This window comes from Notamacropus eugenii, chromosome 2 (assembly GCF_028372415.1).
Source record: "Notamacropus eugenii isolate mMacEug1 chromosome 2, mMacEug1.pri_v2, whole genome shotgun sequence".
NCBI classification, from domain to species: domain Eukaryota; kingdom Metazoa; phylum Chordata; class Mammalia; order Diprotodontia; family Macropodidae; genus Notamacropus; species Notamacropus eugenii.
The window spans coordinates 476,536,478-476,556,068 of record NC_092873.1 but is presented as its reverse complement, the minus strand read 5'-3'; the positions used below and the strand labels follow the sequence as shown (position 1 = coordinate 476,556,068).

The window sequence follows — 19,591 nt, the reverse complement described above, 5'->3', positions numbered from 1 at the left end:
TCAGGTGATCCTAACTCCCAGCCCACACTACTCTGCTGTGTTACCTGTTGAAAAAAATGGGACTTTATCTTTTTTATTAGTGTTTAGTTGGATCCTAGACATAATTTCAGAAGTAGCTTTTTGTTTATTTTATTTATAATTTAAATATTTTGATTTCTGTGATGCTGAAGATGCATGTTTTATCTTTTTGGAAACTTATGTGAGAAATTTTCAAAACTACTTAAGTAAATCTATTAGAATAAGGCTTACCTAATGTATAGCATTTGTTTTGGGTATTTTATTAGTATTTCAGTATTTTAGTATTTTTTTCAGTATTCAGTATATGCTTTCTCATAATGTTTCTGAAGGCTTATTGTTGGTTAGACATTTTGTGCTATACTTGTCAGAAGTCGGGTTACTGACTTGTCAAGTAAGCATCAGTCGGTACCCAACTTGGAGAAAGAATTCATATGAGAAGATAAGTTGTACAATTCTGGTCTGATCTACTTAGGCTTTTTATGTTCACAAATGTGTCCCCAAAAACCCACATATTGACATAGGTTACTAATGTTTTGTAAGGAAACTTACCTGATAAAAAAATTTTCATGATGAGGGGACCAGCAGAACTTAGAAAATTCTTCAGTCAGCAAACTCTTGAATCCTTATCAAGTGAGAGGTATTCCAGTCAAAGGCAGCAGCAATTTAGAATATTAGCTAATTTGTAAGATGTGAGAGAGGAAAACTGTATAATTAAGATTATGAGAAGTTTCTTTGCATAAAACAGAAGCAGTTCAGGGAAAACAATTTTTCAGAAAACTTGGTAATAGACCCATTTAAAATAAAATCATTCTGAGGACATTTAAGGATGAAAGTTGAAGACAGGTAACCAAAATAGAAAATAGAAAAAGCTCTGTAAATATTTTTATCACATTCTTTCCTCCACCCAAACAACAGAACCACCATATTTGTAGTGCTTTATCAAATTCCTAATATTTTATATGAGGAATTAGAGCATTAAAGAAAACAGTGATGATATGATCAGTTAGACTAGACCAAATCTACACAGAGGAGGTCTGTGCTTCAGAAGACACACTTTTGAAGTTGCTGAGGAATCTGTCCTTAGAGTATCTGAAAGGAAAAGAGCTACCAGACTTTGGAAGAAATCTAGAATCCTGTTGTTACCCCTTCCCAAAGGTAGATGTTTAATGTTTCATTCATGCTCTCTGTACAAAATTTTAAAGACAATAATCCACATAGGAATCAGGCAGCCTCGATGAAGTTGTGAAACAGCAACAGGCAGATTTTCACAAGGAATATCATACAGCAGACTCTGAATTTACAGTCATACAATTGACTGACATAAAGAGAATACAAGATACTGCTGTGCTTGTTGTTCATTAATTGCTAGAAGAAAAAAAGGCATTTTATTCATGGGATCTGTCGCCCATGTATATGTCAAAGTTACATAAGTCCTTGAAACACAAAAGTGAATAATTTTGTTCATCTCTCTAATATTAAATATTAAGTGAGGATATAAAAACCACTGTTGGAAAAGATGCCCAGCACCGAATCCAAATGGAATAGGGATTCCTTATTGATGGTGAGATCCTTAAAATGCTCTTATCAGATTATGTTGTGCTGATTGTACCAAGTACTGGAATACTGAAAAGGCTTCTCTGGAAGATCTTTAATTATTCATATGTACTATGACCTAGTTGTCCATCCTAGAAAAAAAAAATTCTTGTCCATAATAGAATGTGCATTTGAATGGATAACCCATAAATTTGGTCCAACAGTACATGTATTTTGGATAGACACTACACATGGTCAATGAGCTATGCCCAGAGTTGAATAAGACAATGGTCTGAATTTCCTTTGGGACCCCAAGTGTCATTTTAATGACAGGCTTCTTCCAGGGATGCAGTGTGGCTACAAATTTTAAAATACTGGTCTCCAGACAATTAAAGTTGAAGGTCTCCAAAGAGAAATGAAGAGGCTCATGATGGATAGGCATTATCAACAAAGAATTACAGAAGAGAAGTGGTGTAAAGAACATCTTCAGAGAAGTTTATGACTAGAAAAATAGGTCCAAGTCATGTGGCAAGAGAAGAATAATCAATGCATATCAGCATATTTCTTTGGTATCCACATAATGTCAAGGGAACTAGAAAATGACTCGCAGCATGTTGGGTATACCTCCATGGAAGATATAGTCAAGGTGATTGATAGCAGACCTAGAAGGCATGGATCATTTATGATATGTCTTTAGCCATAATGCCATATCAGTAAGATCATAGATCCATCAAAATGTACAAGAAGACTATTGTTTATTCCTTTAGGGTAGAGACCCTTCTATCTAAATACTATTAGGGTACCTAGTCTAGTTCTCTGCATATATTAAATGCTTAATAAATGGCAATGGTAATTCTTAAAGGATCTTTTAAATAAGAAGTTCCTAAATCATTTGGAATATGGTTCTGAGTGAGTCTCTTTTGCACTTTTTGCCTTTGAGCTTTACCAGTTAATCACCAAGTCAGCAAGCCGACATACATTTATTATACATTCACTACTTGCCAGGTACTCTGCTAAGTGCTTAGGATACAAAGAAAGTGGAAAAAAATTAGCCTTGCTTTCAAGGAGATCTGAAGGGGAAGACAATATGGAAAGAAATATGTACAAGCAAGATATATATTTTGTGTCGGGTATATTATCTATATCTGATCTCCTTACTACTTGCAGAAGACGACTTTTTCTACTAGCTATTCCCCTATACCTAGCATACTTTCCTCACTCCTGAGATACAGACATCATTTACATACATACGTACATACATACATATATACACACATATACATACATATATATATATATACACATGCATATATATATATATATATATATATATATACACACATATACTCATATATCTATAGAGAGATGGATAGATAGATCTGTAAGAATATACATGTCTATGTACATGGGGTTAAGGTGTGTTCAGGGAGGACCAGTACCTCTGGTGTGATGGCTGCTGAGCCCTTTTCAGGACTCTTTCCACTTTTGGTGTCCACCTGTTCCACCTAACTCTCACCTGTGGCTCCAAGAAGCTGCAGCATGTGCAGTGGCCACACCCTGGTAAACAGTTTCGGCAGACAGACCAAACCAGGTTGAGGGTAACCAAGGGTTCTCAAACTCATTGGTGAGTTAGGGGTGTCTACCCCAAGCATGTGAAGACTTCCTCTGGTGGAATGAGTGGATGAGAACAGTTTGTTCCAATGGCCATGAAGGCAGATGAAGCTGATGATGTGGAGCACTTAGACCTTGGTTAGACACTGAAGATGCCAAGGTCATCCACTCCATCCTGAGCCATCACCTGCCATCTTGATTCTGTCCTGCCACTGGACTATGATGACCATGAAGGAGAGAGTGAGACTGACTGCTTCGTGCAACTCTGCCTCACGAATCAAAAGACATCACCCATAACATTTCATTATTATGCCTCAAAAGTCTTGTGGTGACAGGTAAGTGATGAAGCAGCAGGTGTGGATACACTGGGAGTTGTAGTCACAACCCTGCACATAGGCGGCCCAGGCCATAGGGTCATTTCTCACTGGAAGCAGCAGTGGGACCTGGCAGCCCCCTGGGTGTCTGAGCAGCCTTTTAAAGATTGCACTGCTACCTCCTGGTGTGAGGAAGGGGGCTACAAAAGGTGCCCTAAACATTGTCTGCTTACCCAGCCCAGGTCAAAACACAAAAAAATGTACAAAATGTACAAAAACATCTGCAAAGATGATTCCACTCACCGTTAGCACATGGAACATGCGCACACTAATAGACAACACAGAATCTAGTAGACCTGAATGAAGAACTGCTCTTGTTGCAAGGGAACTCAACAGGTATTGCATCCAAATAGCAGCCCTGAGTGAAACAAGGTTGGCAAATGAAGGCCAGCTTACTGAAGCTGGATATACCTTTTTCTGGAGTAGGTGCAGTGAAGGGGAGCGCCATGAGACTGGCATGAGTTTTTCAATCAAAACTAATCTAATCAACAAGCTGGTATGCCTGCCAAAAGGAGTGCATGACAGGCTCATGACAGTGCGATTGCCACTCGAAGGAAAGTGCCATGCCACTATTAATCAGTTCCTATGCTCCTACCATGACAAACCCTGATGAAGTCGAAGAGAAATTTTATGAAGACCTAGAGACCTTTATCGTCAATGTGCCAAAAGAGGACAAGCTTATAATTCTGGGTGACTTTAATGCTAGAGTAGGCTCAGACTACCAGACTTGGCAGGGAGTCCTAAGGAGGAATGGAGTTGGAAACAGCAACAGCAGTGGTCATTTACTGCTGAAGATTTGTGTATCGTGTGGTCTTCTCATCACCAACACTGTCTTCCAAATACCTAAACGCAATAAAACTTCAGCAACAAACTTGCAGCAAACGTTGCCATCTAATAGACTACATGATTGTAAGGAGAAGAGATACAAAAGATGTGAGAGTGACAAAGGCAATGTGTGGTGCAGAGAGCGCTGGACTGATCTTAGACTTACCCTTTTCAAGCTAAATATTCGCATTCATCAAAAACACTGCCCCCAAGGCAAAATGACTACCAGAAGAATTACTGTCAACAAATTAGAGCTGTTCTCTGAGCATGAACAGTTTGCTGCTGAGGGAAAGTTGAGCCTACACACAGTTGGCAACAGTGGAGCATAAAAGGAGTGGGCAACTTTCAGAGATTTGGTGTACAGCACTGCATTTGCTCATCTGGGTCAGAACACTCGCAAACACCAAGACTGATTTGATGAAAATGATGGGGAAATTCAGAAGCTGCTAAATGAAAAACGAGAACTGCACAGGATTTACCAGAAAGATAGTTCATCCCCCTCTAAGAAGGCAGCATTAATTCCATCAAAAGCAAATACAAGCAAAGCTTAGAGAGATGCAGGATTCCTGACTCAGTAAGAAGGCAGATGAAATTCAGTTTTATGCTGATAGTAACAATCCAAAGCTCTTTTATGATTCCCTGAAAGCTATTCATGGACCAAAAAGCTATGGTGCATCACAACTACTCAGTGCTGATGAAGCCACATTGATTAGTGATAAGGACATGATCCTAGAGAGATGGGCTGAACACTTCCATAGTGTTCTCAACAGACCATCATCAATCAATGCTGAGGACGTTGACCATTTACCTTAGGTTCAAGTCAATCCCTCCTTAGCTGAACTTCCAACTAAAGAAGAGGTTTTGAGAGCCATTAGGCTCCTTTCATGTGGGAAAGCACCTTGTGCTGATTCTATTCCAGCTGAGATTTACAAGGTAGAGGGATCATTGCTCATACAAAAGGTGACTGAAATTTCCCAGGTTATATGGCAAGAGGAAGTTATCCCCCAGGAGTTCAAGGATGCCTCCATTGTCCATCTCTATAAGGGTAAAGGGAATAGATTGTCCTGCAAAAATCACAAGGGGATCTCTTTCTTAGTCATTGCTGGCAAAATTCTTGCTAGAGTCCTCCTTAATAGGCTGATCTTCACCTGGAAGATGGTCATATACCTGAGAACCAGTGTGGCTTCAGAAAAGGCTGAGGAACAGTCAAAATGGTGTTTGCTGCCCGACAACTCCAAGAACAGAGATCTGTACACCATGTTTGTAGATCTGACCAAGGCCTTTGACACTGTTAGTCGTGAAGGCTTATGGAAAATTATGTCAAAATTTGGTTGCCTAGAGAAGTTCATCAATATTGTATGTCAATTTCATGATGGCATGTTTGCCCGGGTTCTGGATAATGGACAAAGCTCTCGTGCCTTCCCAGTCACCAATGGAGCGAAACAGGGCTGTGTGCTTGCTCCCATGCTCTGATGTTTTTAGCCATGTTGACAAATGCTTTCAATGAGGATGAACACGGCATCAAGGTCAGCTACCGTACGGATGGCAAGTTCTTCAATTTGAAAAAGCTACAATCCAAGACCAAAGTGGAGGTGCATGATTTTCTGTTTGCAGATGATTGTGCACTCAATGCAGCCTCTGAAGGTGAGATGCAACAAAGTATGGATCAATTCTCTTCTGTCTGTGCTAATTTTGGCCTAATAATTAACACCAAGAAAACACAGGTGCTCCATCAGCTACCCCCACATCATCCATATGTGGAACCATTGGTTATAACAAATGGAGAAATTTTGAATACTGTGGATAAGTTCACTTACCTTAGTAGTATACTTTCTAGGGATGTACACATTGACAATGAGGTTGATGCACGCATTGCCAGAGCTAGCTCAGTGTTTGGGAGGCTCCAAAGCAAAGTTTGGGAGAGAAGAGGTATCAGATTGACTACCAAACTGAAGGTCTACAGAGCCATTGTGCTGACCTCATTGTTATATGCTTGTGAGACGTGGACAGTCTACTACCAGTGCCATGCCAGGAAACTGAATTGCTTCCATGTCTTAGGAAGATTCTGAGTATCACCTGGCAGAATAAAGTACCAGACGCTGAAGTCCTTGCTCGAGCTGAACTGCCAAGCATTCAAACTATGCTTCAGAGATGGGCTGGCCACATTGTTCAAATGCAAAATGTATGCTTGCCAAAAAGAGTATTTTATGGAGAACTTGCATGGGGCATCACATGGTGGCCAGAAGAAACGATACAAGGACACTCTCAAGGTCTCTCTCAAGAACTTTGGATTTGACTGTGCGACATGGGAGAAACTGGCACAGGACCACTGAGCATGCCCACATCAGAAAGGGTGCTGTGCTCTTTGAGCAAAGCAGAATTGAGACAGCACAAAGTAAATGCAGGATCCACAAATTTGTGAGAGCACAACTAAGTTGGGCTGGCCATGCTCTTCAAATGCAAAATGTATTCTTGCCAAAAAGACTATTTTATGGAGAACTCTCATGGGGCAGGTGATCACATGATGGCCAGAAGAAACGATACAAGGCCACACTCAAGGTCTCTCTTAAGAGCTTCGGATTTGACTTGTGCAGGATGGGAGACACTGGCACAGGAATGCTCAGCATGGTGTGCCCCACATGAGAAAGGGTGCTGTGCTCTTTGAGACAGCACCAAGTAAACACAGGATGTACAAATTTGGGATATCCACCCCAAATATTCACATGGACTGTGAATCTGTGCCCAACCTATGGTAGAGCATTCCGAGCTCATATCTGATCAGTCACAGTTGTACACACTAAAATTTCGCTTTATCATGGTGGTGCCATTTTGGTCCTCTTTGAAGACGAAGAACAACAGTCAACCAACCACCCAACATGTCGAGAAAGCCTTCCTGTAAAAGATTGTATTTCAGCTGACCTATATGAAGGTTATTATAGGGCAACAACTGAGATTTAATTTTTCCTTTTTTATTTTTCAGATTAAGTCTTGCCCTGGAGAATGTTATCAGCTCACTAATTTGTCAGTTCTGCTAAGACGACTGTTATTTCTCATGGATACACACCATCAGGCAAGATCACTACTACCTTCTTTTTGGCTTCCTGCTTTTAACACACTTCTTTAAATTGAAACCAGAATTCATTTAAATGATTCCTTCTTTTTTTAAATTTAAGTATAAATTCAGTCTTGAAGTGCCTTGGCTACAATAATTCTGAGTGTATTGTTTCATTTAAAGAAAACACATAGCTAAGTGTGAATACTGGGTTGTTAACTCCAAGTTATTATTTTAACAATGACTTTTTTTTTGAAAGGTCCATTTTAAATCACCACCTTTTATATACATGTAATATAACTTGAAAATATTTATCAAAATTAAAGTTTTTATTTAAAGTAACTTGTATTTTAGAAGACAATATTAATTCAAGTTAGATTTATGCATATGATGGCATTTCAAATTTTTCTCCTGCTTCAGTTGAGCTTTACGTAAAGCTTAAAAAATAACACCTCATTTATCCACTATTATTGAGGATTCTCAGTCCACAGATTTCCAAGGTGCCTAAAGCATCTTTCATGGAAATATATTTGAAACATGCTACATCTTTACTTACCTTAAATGGTAATTTAAAATCATTAACTTTTCCTTGATGACAAGGGCATTGCTGTGTGCTGCAATATGGTAGTTGTCCTTGGGCTTTTGAGGTGTGTTGAGAAGCTTATTTGCCCTTATATTAAATGAGTTGAGATTATTGTTCTTTGGAACTTAAAAAAAAAATTTTATTTAATTATTTTTTTCTGTATCCTCCATTGTCATACTGTCATTTCACATTGTCTATGTGCTATCCTGAACTCCATTTTAATGCCTTCAGATTTTCTGTGGGCTGGAAAAACAAAGAGCAGAACTTAATTAGTTTTGTGTAAAGTAGTAATGCCAAGCCCCTTTAGACTCTTTAATGAATAAATTGACTCAGTCAACAAGCATTTAAAAAGTGTCTGCTGTGTGCCAGTTACTGTACTAAGCTCTGAGGATACCAAAAAAAAAAAAAAAAAGGTAATCACATCCTGCCTTCAAAAGACCTTAGATTCTAGTGGAGGTGACAATATACAAATTACTATATACCAGTGAGAGATGATGCACATAAAGGCACTAAGTGAGGTGGGTGGGGATGGGAGGATAGAGGAGACAGGGAAGCCAAGAGGTAGATTTGAGCAGTAAGAGTATTCCAGGCATAGAGAATGGCTGGTGAAAAACACAGGGAGCTGGAAGACAGATTGTCTTCTGTAAGAAAAGGCAAGGAAGCTAGTGTCACTGGATCATGTATGGAGGGCAATAAAATGTAAGATAACTGGAAAGATAGGAGGAGTCAGGTAGTGAAGGACTTTTGAAGCCAAATGAAGGATTTTCTGTTTGATCCTAGTAATTACAGTGAGTTTATTGAGTAGAGGAGTGACATGGTCAGATCTGTACTTTAGGAGGAACACCTTGGTAGAGGAATCAAGGGTGGCCTGCAGAGAGACTCGAGCAAGGGAAACCAACAAGCAGGCTGGTACTGTAGTTGAGTCATGAGTGATATGGGCCTGCACCATGGTGGAGAGGAGAAAGGGTTATGTGCAAGTGATGTTTCAATGACAAATTAAAGCCTTGACCGCAGATTAGCTATCTGGTGAGTGTCAGTAAGGAGCTGAGGCCAACATGAAGTTTGGGAAATGGGTGACTGGGAGGATGGAGATAGCCTCAACAGTAATGGGAGCAGTGTTGTCTGGAGGGGACAGTTGGTGCTAATGAGTGTAATGTTGCTACTGGAAGAATTATCCTTCTGGCAATACAGGTGCTAGGGCTCTCTTGTCATTAGAGCAAAATTCACTCCCACAATGTTACTACAAACAAAATCTTTGAAACAAAAAAAGTATCTATCAAAGAGAAAATTTAGTTTAAGTCCAGAACATATACTTTTTTTGCTTCACAATCACTTAGCAGCTTTATGTCAGTTGGGCTCCATGTTTTAAATGAAGGAATAATTGTTTGTATAAAGTCTACTTAAGATGTTGAATGTGCATTCAAATCAAATACTATTTTCTAAAAAATGAAAGTTATTGTACACGTGGTTCTGATATAGATTTATTTTGTATTTGAGCATTTCAGGTTTACTGTTTCTGTCATAATACAGAAAAAAAATCCTAATTATTTCAGTATTTGCTTTGTTTGTAAGTTCTTCAGGTCTATTGAATCTGCGTATGAATGTAATATTTTACCCCTACTGTTAATAGAAAATACATATTGAGTCGTTTATTCAGTCGTGGAATAGATTTGCCATCGATGCTTCCCTGTATGGGGAAGTTATTTGTTTATAGATATAATCTATAGCTTCATAGGCTAGAGAAAAAGTTAATTGAACTATTTCAATATCAAACTTGTGACCAGGTTTTCATTAAACACTTTACCCAAGTCAACTGAGCTTGCTGACTGTAATGTTTAACTAATTATCCTTTTCTATTAGTGTACTTTAATATTATGTCTGTATCAATCATACCAGAAAAAGAATTCAGAAACACTTTGGAAGTTCTTATACCTATGAGGAAATTCTATTCCATTTAACACCTTGCATGACAAATAGTTTAATGCTTGCATTTAAAATTTCCCAGTGAATTTACAACAAATTATCCTTAAACTGCTTTTTTGCATTTTGGGGGGGGCATATATGCTGAAAAGAGAATGATATTTGTCTTCCTGCTTCACATAGTTTTGTGAGGAAAGATTGGTCTTCTCTTCGTTATAAATTTTCATGCAATTAAAAAGAGTTTTAGAAATACTAAACAGTAAGTGCTTACATACAAGAGAAAATTTATTGACCAGGTTATTAGTCATCCTTATAACAATTTCTTTCAGATGGAATTTATCCAGAGATTTTCCCCTAAAGAAGCAGAAAATCTACCTTTGTGGCAGTATATTTCCTTCAAGGCTTTTTCACCTGAACTTAAAAGCCAAACAGCAAATGAAGTCATCCTGGTGGGAATTGCACAGTGTAAGAAATGGCTAAGCAGTGGGCATACTTTAGGAGAACTTCAATCCGTGGTAAGAGATGAGCTAGAAAATGATTGAAATTACTCTTCAGCATCTTAGATTATTAAGAAATTCATATAAATATTTGTGGTTTTCTTGTTAAATGTAATTTATGCCCCTTTTTTGCCATTGACTCAGATCCAAGTTAAAAATAAATTTAACACAATATTTTAATTGTTACATTTTTGCTGAGAAAGTTTTGATTGTGGATACTTGGTTATCACCACCACCACCACCATTCCTCTTCTAAAAAATTTAACAAATGATCATTGAGTAGTGGATATAAGGTGACTGGTGGGTTTGACTCAACTCATCTCCCTTCAGTTCTGTAACTTTAGGACATCATATCATAAAATAAGGAGCATTAAAAGGGGATCGTTGAGACAATACAATTCTTTCTCTGAAGAAGATGCTATTCAAAATCATTTTAAAAAAATTTATTAAGGACCATGTATTATATAGTGCCGTACTATACAAGTGTTTAACTTGTAATTTAAGATAATACACATTTGAAACTTTAGAATATCCTAGGAACATAATAGAAACTATGTAGTGTTCAGTAGACATATTTAGTTGGTGTGCTTTTTAATTGTTCATCACTTTCTTTATATATAATTCCCGGCAAGTCCTAGATTGGGACACAATTACAAGTTTCTGGCTTAAATTTATCTGATTTTTCATTTATTGACCAAAATTCCTGTGATTAAAACAAGGTGGATATGTTCCTACTAGTGACTATGTGCTCTGATTTTCTAAAACTAAAAGTATTTGGGCTGAAACCAAAGAGTCTGTCCAGGCAACTAGGAGTATTTCTTGGTAGAAATGAAAAATCAATGTAGGGATAATCAATATAATAAAGATGTAGTCAAAATCTTAATTTGAAAAATATTTTGTTAATTGTAGGATATGCCAATATAAGTGATCAGTGTACGTTGTGCAAAAATCATTGCATTTGCTAAATTTCCATTTTTCTTATACCTCTCAATTATCTTATCATAGCATAGTTGTATTGTACAGTCATACATCTTAAGAGATTGAATCAGTCAGTCAACAAATATCTATTAAGTACCTACTATGTGCCATGCACTGGGAATATAAAGCTAAATATGAAATAGCTCTTACCCTCAGGGAGCTTATATTCTCTCAGAATGAGGCATCAAAGATCATTTTCAGACTAGACTTCATTTTATTTATATCTGAATGCAGATAAATTGGAGCTTTGAGTTTATTTTATTGTGGAATATAGTTATATGTGGTGCTTAGTTTCTTTCGTACTACTATAGGTGTTTCAGCACTTCAGTGATTGAGATTTATGATCTTATCATTGCAGCAATTTCTTCAACTGGTTCAACTCACAACCTGTCTATGCTTTCTCAATCCTATGTATTGCTTGTCTATATTTTCCCATAAATCCTCTATAGTGGAACTATGCAGTGGGCTGAAGGTTTTCCTTTAGGTTACTCAGTATTTCACGAATACCAGTATAACACTCAGGCATTATCTGTCATTCTTGACATATGACCAGCCCACCTCTTTTTATGACTATACCTATTTGTAATTATGTCTTCTGTGTCATTTCTTGAGCACAAATCATTATTGGTAATATGGTATATTATACTGTGCATCTCTCTCTTTTGGATTATCTTTTTTGGTTGCCCTTTTGGGTTACCTGTAATTTTGATTGCTCAGAGCTCCATGATTAGCAGGCATAGAACTTCCCTGAGAATATTGGTTTTGAAAATACAGGCTTTTGTGTCAAGGAGAAACTTGGGATCGCTGAAAATTTAATTAATTTTACCAAAAAGAATCCTCTTCTCCCCTTAATTTTGTGTGTCTATATCATTTGTCCATCTGAAAGCATTTGTCCAGAATACATGAATTGCTGACCTTACTCAGTGAGTTGCCTAAGTGCCAGTCATAGCCTTGGCAATAAACATTCTGCTTCTGATAATCATGCTTTGTGTATATTAAGTGTTAAATAGTCTTTTGTGCACTAGCCTAGGAAACCACCGCATCCATATATCATTGATTATGTGGGAAAATGACTCTTGCAATACAACCTGTTTATAAGTTAGAGCCTGCTTGTAATTTCTTACACTTGTTTTTAAAGAAAGACTTGATCTTTATGAACCCTCTTTAAATGCAGGCCATTTCTAGTTATTTCTAGTCTTCTTGATTTCATACAAATAGAGAAATATGATTTTATGTTTAGGAACGTGAAACAAGGCTTTTATGTTTTCAGAAATGGATCATTTTGTCAAAGAAGTAACTGAAAAACCTTCTTGGTTGTTTTTATTGCCTCTAGATGAGAGGTTCTTCAGTTGCTTTGGTCTCATGGACCCCTTTGGTGATCCTGGTGAAGCCTTCTCAGAAAAATATTTTTAATACATAAAAGACATAGAATTACAAAAGAAACCAATTATACTGAAATAGTTGTCAAAATCCTTTCTTAAAATAGTATATGAACTGTTTTGGCAGAGGTTAAAAACCTGTCTGGGGGACACATGTAGATTGTTTGGGGTGATGCCTCTGGTCCACGGTGATCAGGCTGCTGGGATTCTTGTAGGGCTTTGACTTATAAAACTAATGCTCTTATTTCTTTCCTTTCTTAGAATGTGGCACTCTCTGCTCTCCTTGCTGTGTGTAATTCTGTAAGTGAAGCTTTGGAGGTGGGCCAACAAGCAGGAATCCTGGAAGCTGTGAGTCTACTCTGGACAATCCTACATGTTAAACCGGTAAGGAAACAACTTAGAATTTCCTTGAATAATTAAACAAACTTCAGTTCTGAAAGAACAGTAATGTTGGATTTTTGCTTCCGTATGCCAATTTTGTCATTGCTAAGTTAGATCTTCTCTGTAGTGGTGCCTTGGGGGCTCCTTCTAAGACCTAGAGTTTGTCAGGTGCTAACCAGGCTTGAGGGGAAGAAGGGGAAGGATAGTTAACTTGCCCTCTCATTTTTCCCTCTGCAAATCCAGAAGACTGCCAGGCTGCCTGTGCTTGAGGAGAGCAGAGCCAACTTACTTTACTTGTTTGATGGTGTGAGAATTGTATTTTGGGACTTGTTTTTGTTGAGAAAACCTTTGTGAATTGAAATAAATTTGAGAATCCTGGCTTCTTAAGCTAGTGGACCCTGAAGGGGTATAGCCATATTTTGTGATGCTACTAAATAGGCTGCTGTTACAATATTTATTCTCACATTATTATTTTAAGATTTTAGATATTTCAGTATTTTCTTAATTTAACATTTTTTTGGTCCCTAAAGACACAAGATAGAAGAGTTTTTAACCAGGGAGCATGAACTTATTTTTCAAAAATGTCATAACTGTACTGTAGTATAGTTGCTTTCCCTTATAATCCTATGGATTTTATGCTTTTCAAAACACTGAGAGGAGTCCATAAGCTTCCTGTCCAAAGGAGTCCAAGGCAAAAAAAAAGTTAAAAGTTTCTGCTTTACGTTGATTCCTCTGTTCTTCATGAGATAAATAGAATAGTTGTAGAGAGAAAAATAGAGTTTTAAAGAGAAAAGATATCGCCAAGTGGCAGACAGGACATACCTTTTAGACTTGAGAACTTTATTTATTTGTTTGTTTATTTATTTGCTTTGTAGTTTTGCCTTCTTTCCTATTGTGTAAGTGTTTTTGTGTGGTTTCTTATAGGAAAAGATAGGCCTTCAGTGCCATACCAATCAAACTATCAGATAATTATTTTGTAGGGCTAGAAAAAATAATATCAGAATTCATCTAGAAAAACAAAAGATCCAGAATATCACGGGAACTAAGGAAAAGAAATGCTAGGGAAGATGGCCTAGCTCTACCAGATCTCAAATTGTATTATAAAGCAACAATTATCAAAACCACTTGGTACTGGCTAAGAAACAGAAGCGTAGACCAGTGGAATAGGTTAGGTACTTAAGATACAGTGGTCAATGAATATAGCAATCTAAACCCAAGGAACCCAGCTTTTGGGATAAGAACTCACTGTTCGACAAAAATTGCTGGGAAAATTGAAATACATTATGGCGGAAACTAGGCATAGAACAATGCCTGACAACATACGCAAAAATAAAATCCAAATGGGTACATGACTAGGCATAAAGACTGATACTATAAACAAATTAGTGGAGCAAGGAATAGTGTATTTGTCAGATTTATGGAGAAGGGAAGAATTTTTGACTAAATGAGATAGAAAACATGGATAATTTTGATTACATTAACTGGAAAAGTTTTTGCACAAACAAACCCAGTGCAACCAAGATTAGGAGGGAAGCAGAAAACTGGGAAAGAATTTTTGCTAGTATGTGTGATAAAGGCCTCATTTCTAAAATATATAGAGAACTGAGTCAAATGTACGAGAATACAAGTCATTCCCCAATTGATAAATGGTCAAAGGATATGAACAGGCAGTTTTCAGAGGAAGAAAAAAAAACTATCTATAGTCATGAAAAAATGCTCTAAATCACTATTGATTAGAGAGATGCAAATCAAAACAACTCTGAGGTACCACATCACATCTATAAGATTGGCTAACATGACAAAACAGGAAGATGATAAATGTTGGAGAAAATGTGGCAGAGTTGGAACACTAATTCATTGTTGGTGGAACTGTGAGCTGATCCAACCATTTTGGAGAGCAATTTGGAACTGTGCCCAAAGGGCGACAAAAATGTGCATGCCCTTTGACCCAGCAATACTGCTTCTAGAACTGTATCCCTAAGAGATCATAAAAATGGGAAAGGGCCCCATATGTACAAAAATATTTATAGCAGCTCTCTTTGTAGTGACCAAAAACTGGAAATCAAGGGGATGCCCAACAACTGGGGGATGGCTGAACAAATTGTGGTATACGAATGTAATGGAGTACTATTGTGCTGTTAGAAATGATGGACAGGAAGACTTCAGAGAGACCTGGAAAGACTTATGTGATCTGATGCAAAGCGAAAGGAGCAGAACCAGGAGAACTTTATACATAGCAACAACCACAGTGTGCAAGGATTTTTTCTGGTAGACTTAGAACTTCATTGCAACACAAGGACTTAAAAAAATTCCCAATGGTCTCTTAAGGCAAAATGCCTTCCACATCCAAAGAAAAAACTATGGAATTCCATCGCAGAATGTAGCAGATAATTTTCTTTTGTATTACATTCTAGTTTGTTTTATGATTTCTTCCATTCATTTTAATTCTTCTATGCAACATGACTAAGGTGAAAATGTATTTAATAGGAATGTATGTGTAGAACCTATATAAAATTGTATGCTATCTCGGGGATGGGGAGGAGGGAGGTGGGAAAAATCTAAGTTATATGGAAGTGATTGTAGAACACTGAAAACAAATAAAATAAAAAGGAAAAGACAGGCCTTTGGTTTTTGTTTTGTTTATTTTTTTTTTAACACAAAGTCAGCCATATTAAGAGAGGTCAGTTTTGATAATATCCAATTGAGATACTGTGATTCTCTGTTGAGTTACAGTAGAGAGCTGAATTTGACAGAAAAATTAATGATAAATTTTAACCTGACCTAATTGGAGATTTTTCTAAAAAGTCCCAAGACAGTATTGCTTTAAAAAAGGAGTTTCCTTGACTGTTCTGCTTTCTTCTTTTCTTCCTGCATTTTAGTGTTTTGTAGTTTTTTCCTAGTAAAATCAGATTAAGTGTGAAATGAAATATAAATAACTGTTGCATTCTGGTATTTACCAAGGTCTCGACTAAGCCTAATGTTCAGTGGACACTCAGCCTTTTACTTCCACTCTTGGGATTTTTCATACAAGCTATAGAACCTCAGCTGATAAGTCAGGTAAGAAAATTGTTCCCGAATAAATTGAACTTCTCATACCTAGAATATTTCTAGGGAGTTATTTTGGCTTCTACTAATTTAACAAGGTTTATTTTGAAGGATATGCTTTTCACTTTATTCAATTATAACATTATTGAACTATGTATAAATAACATGGAGACTCATTCTTCAAATTAGGTTTGCCTTGCTTTTTCAGAAGCTTATTATAGTTTCCCTTTATTTCCCCTTCTCTTTTCTGCAAGTCTTGAAGCAAGATTTTGCACAGAGAACCATTTTCTATATAGTTCTATGAATGTCCCAACTCCCAAAAGCAGTTCTAAGTCAGCTGTCACTTTTTTTTTCCCTACCACCTAGCAGTCAGAGATTGTAGGTCATTGTCCTGTAATTTGGGGCAACTTCTGTGCTATGGTGTGGAGTAAAATCAAGTTGAACCTAGGGGACTTGTTTTCCCTCAGTTAATAGGGTGCAGTAGTAGTAGAGAGGTTTCAGGACTTATGTGACTATGTTTTCTGGGGAATCCTTGTAGAGAAGTGGATGAATTCTATTCCCTATCTGGTGCTTTTAAGTTGTGGGAGATTGTGGGGAGGTTATGAGAGGTTAAAGGATCTCCAGATTATGGTTTAGAAAGTACAGAAGGGCATTAAGACCAATTGACATACACATAGAAATTCATTCCACTAGATCAGGATCTGATTTGAACCTAGAAGGGATTATCTTTCAGTGAGTAACCTAAAAGACTTGCCAAAGCCCAAATTGAAATCTTCCACCACCTAGGAGAGACATGAAGTAAGTCGTATGATTAAAGGACTGTACTTTATTACTTAATAAAATGGTGACACACAAGATACCTTCTGATGAGGGCAATTATTACTTGTCTCATACTTTCTGACACATGTACTGGGGAAGAAAGAGATGAAGATAAGTTATTTTGTTACTTGAAGCTTTGGTTATAGGTTTTTTCCATGCAGTTGAAACTAATGACTAAGTTACAATAGGAAATTTACCTGTGAGCTTTAATTGAAAAGAATAATAGCTGATAATGATATAGAAAATTACATATATTGCAAAGCACCATTCATACCTTATTTGATCTTCACAACATCCCTATGAAGTAAATATTATAGGTATTATCCCTGTTTTAAGAATGAGGAAACAGATCCAGGGAAGTTTACAGAATCATAGAATTTTTATGGACCTCAGCTGCCATCTAGTCCAGCCCATGGCTGAAAGGAGTTCCTACTATAATATACCCCTTAAGTCATCTCCTAACCTCTGCTTAAAGACCTCCAATAAATGGGAACCCAGTATTTCCCAAGACAGCCCATTCCATTTTTGGACAGCTCGAATTGTACTTAAGTTTTCCCAGCATCAAGCCTAAGTTTTCCTCTTTGTATCTTCCACCCATTATTTCTGGTTCTGTTCTCATGAGCCAGAAAGAAAAAGATTGGTCCTTCTTCAACATGCCCTTTGGATACAAGATGGTAACTATCATGCTCCTCCTCAGTCTTCTCTTCCGCAGAGGTTCCTTTAGTTATTCCTCTTATGACATGGGCACTCACCATCCTGGTTACCATCCCCTGTATATTCTCCAGTTTATCAGTGTCCTTCCTTCATTATGGCATGGCATCTAAAATTGAACATACTCTAGATATGATCTAATTAAGGCAGAGTATAGAGGGAGCAGTGAATAGAATGCTGGGCTTGGAGTCAGGAAGAACTGAGCACAAGTGTGATCTCAGACATTTACTTGTTGTGTGACCCTGGACAAGTCACTTAATCCTGTTTGCCTCAATTTCCTCATCTTTAAAAGGAACTGGAGAAGGAAATGGCAAAGCACTCCAGCATCTTTGCCAAGAAAACCCCAAATGGGGTCATGAAGAGTTGGACATGACTGAACAATGGTAACACAGAAGGACTGTGACCTCTTCTGAAAGTGATGCCTCTCACTGAAATCCAAGATTGCATTAGATTTTTATCTATTACTTCAAACCATTGATTCATATTCAACTTGTCCACTAAAGTCCTCTAGTCACTTTTATATAAGCTATTGTCAAATCATGCCTCTCTTATACTCATGAAGTTGTTTTTTGAACCTAGATATATGACACTTTACTCCTGTTGTATTTCATCTTATTAGATTCAGTCCCATGTTGTAGTATGTCAGGATCTTGTTGGATCCCGATTCCACCTCCCAGCTTTTTGTCAGTTTGCAGATTTGATAAATATATCATCTGTGCCTTTATCCAAGTCACTGACAAAAATGTTAAACAGTCATGGTCCAGATCCAGCACCCTGGGGCAGCATTCCATTGGTCACTTACCATGTTAACATTGAACCATTAAAAACATCTCTTTGATTCTGGTCATTCAACAGTTCTGAATCCATCTAATTGCCATTTCATCAAGGCCAGCTCCTTCTCCTTTCACAAGAAAATATGGAATATTTTTAAAGCACTTTGCTGAAATACAGGTGGTTGAATTGTAACTACAACTTTCATCTCATCTACAAGTTTAATAATCTTGTCCAAAAAAAAAAAAAAAGAAATGTGCTTGTCCAGCTTAACTTCTTTATGAAGCTTTCTTTCATGTCTCTTTTTAAACCCTGACTCTCTAGTCTAGATAATAAATGACTTTCTAATACTGATACAGATAGAGAACATCAGAGGCAGGATGCAAAATTAGGTCTCTCTGTAACTCCACGGCCAACATTCTTCAGTACATTCAGATTTCTATCTTCAGTTATAACACATAATAAAAAACTTAACTTTTTTCCTACGTAGTATATGCATAGTCCATTCTCTCACTTGTACAAATGGAGTAGACTCTTTTTCTCAATTAGTGTGTCTTAATTAGTACAGTGTCTATACTAATTCCGAATTCATTTACACAAACATGCATAATAAATATTTATAATGTATAACTATATTCTGGTTAGATAATTATCATTATAATATATGGATTATAATTAGAATACAGGAGATCTCCAACTTACCTCCTATACATACAGACAACAGCATGGCCCAGTACTTGCAGGAACTCCCTTTACTTTTCCCTGTTTCTAGTGCTTGTAGAGGTCCCTGTAGATATATTACTGACATCCCAAATTAAGTCAAAATGAATTTTCATGGAGAAATGTTATATAGCGTTTTAGTCTTTTCCTGTTTATTTACATTTTCTATGTGCCCTAATTAAAGTGGCCAGTTTTAATGCTAAAAGTTTCTATATACATATATATTTAGATGTAACTATATCTAGTAATAACTTCTTTAGTAGTGCATCAGAAAGGCACCATGTGTCTTTAGCTTTAAATTCTCCCAACAGTTGGTTCAATTCCATATTTTCCCTTTTGTTCTTCTTTTTATTAGATTTGTGCAACTCAGAGAG

General features: G+C 37.1%; 1 protein-coding gene across 3 annotated transcripts in view; it reads left to right on the top strand.

The window, feature by feature from the left end:
- FIRRM (FIGNL1 interacting regulator of recombination and mitosis) overlaps nucleotides 1-19,591 on the top strand; it is a 76,743-nt gene that overhangs the window by 40,283 nt on the left and 16,869 nt on the right. For all 3 annotated transcript variants that reach the window (XM_072648681.1, XM_072648683.1, XM_072648682.1), the window contains 4 exons: nucleotides 7,342-7,431; nucleotides 10,246-10,431; nucleotides 13,032-13,154; nucleotides 16,113-16,208. In XM_072648681.1, the coding sequence (XP_072504782.1) occupies nucleotides 7,342-7,431; nucleotides 10,246-10,431; nucleotides 13,032-13,154; nucleotides 16,113-16,208 (495 nt within the window). The remainder of the gene's footprint in view (nucleotides 1-7,341; nucleotides 7,432-10,245; nucleotides 10,432-13,031; nucleotides 13,155-16,112; nucleotides 16,209-19,591) is intronic.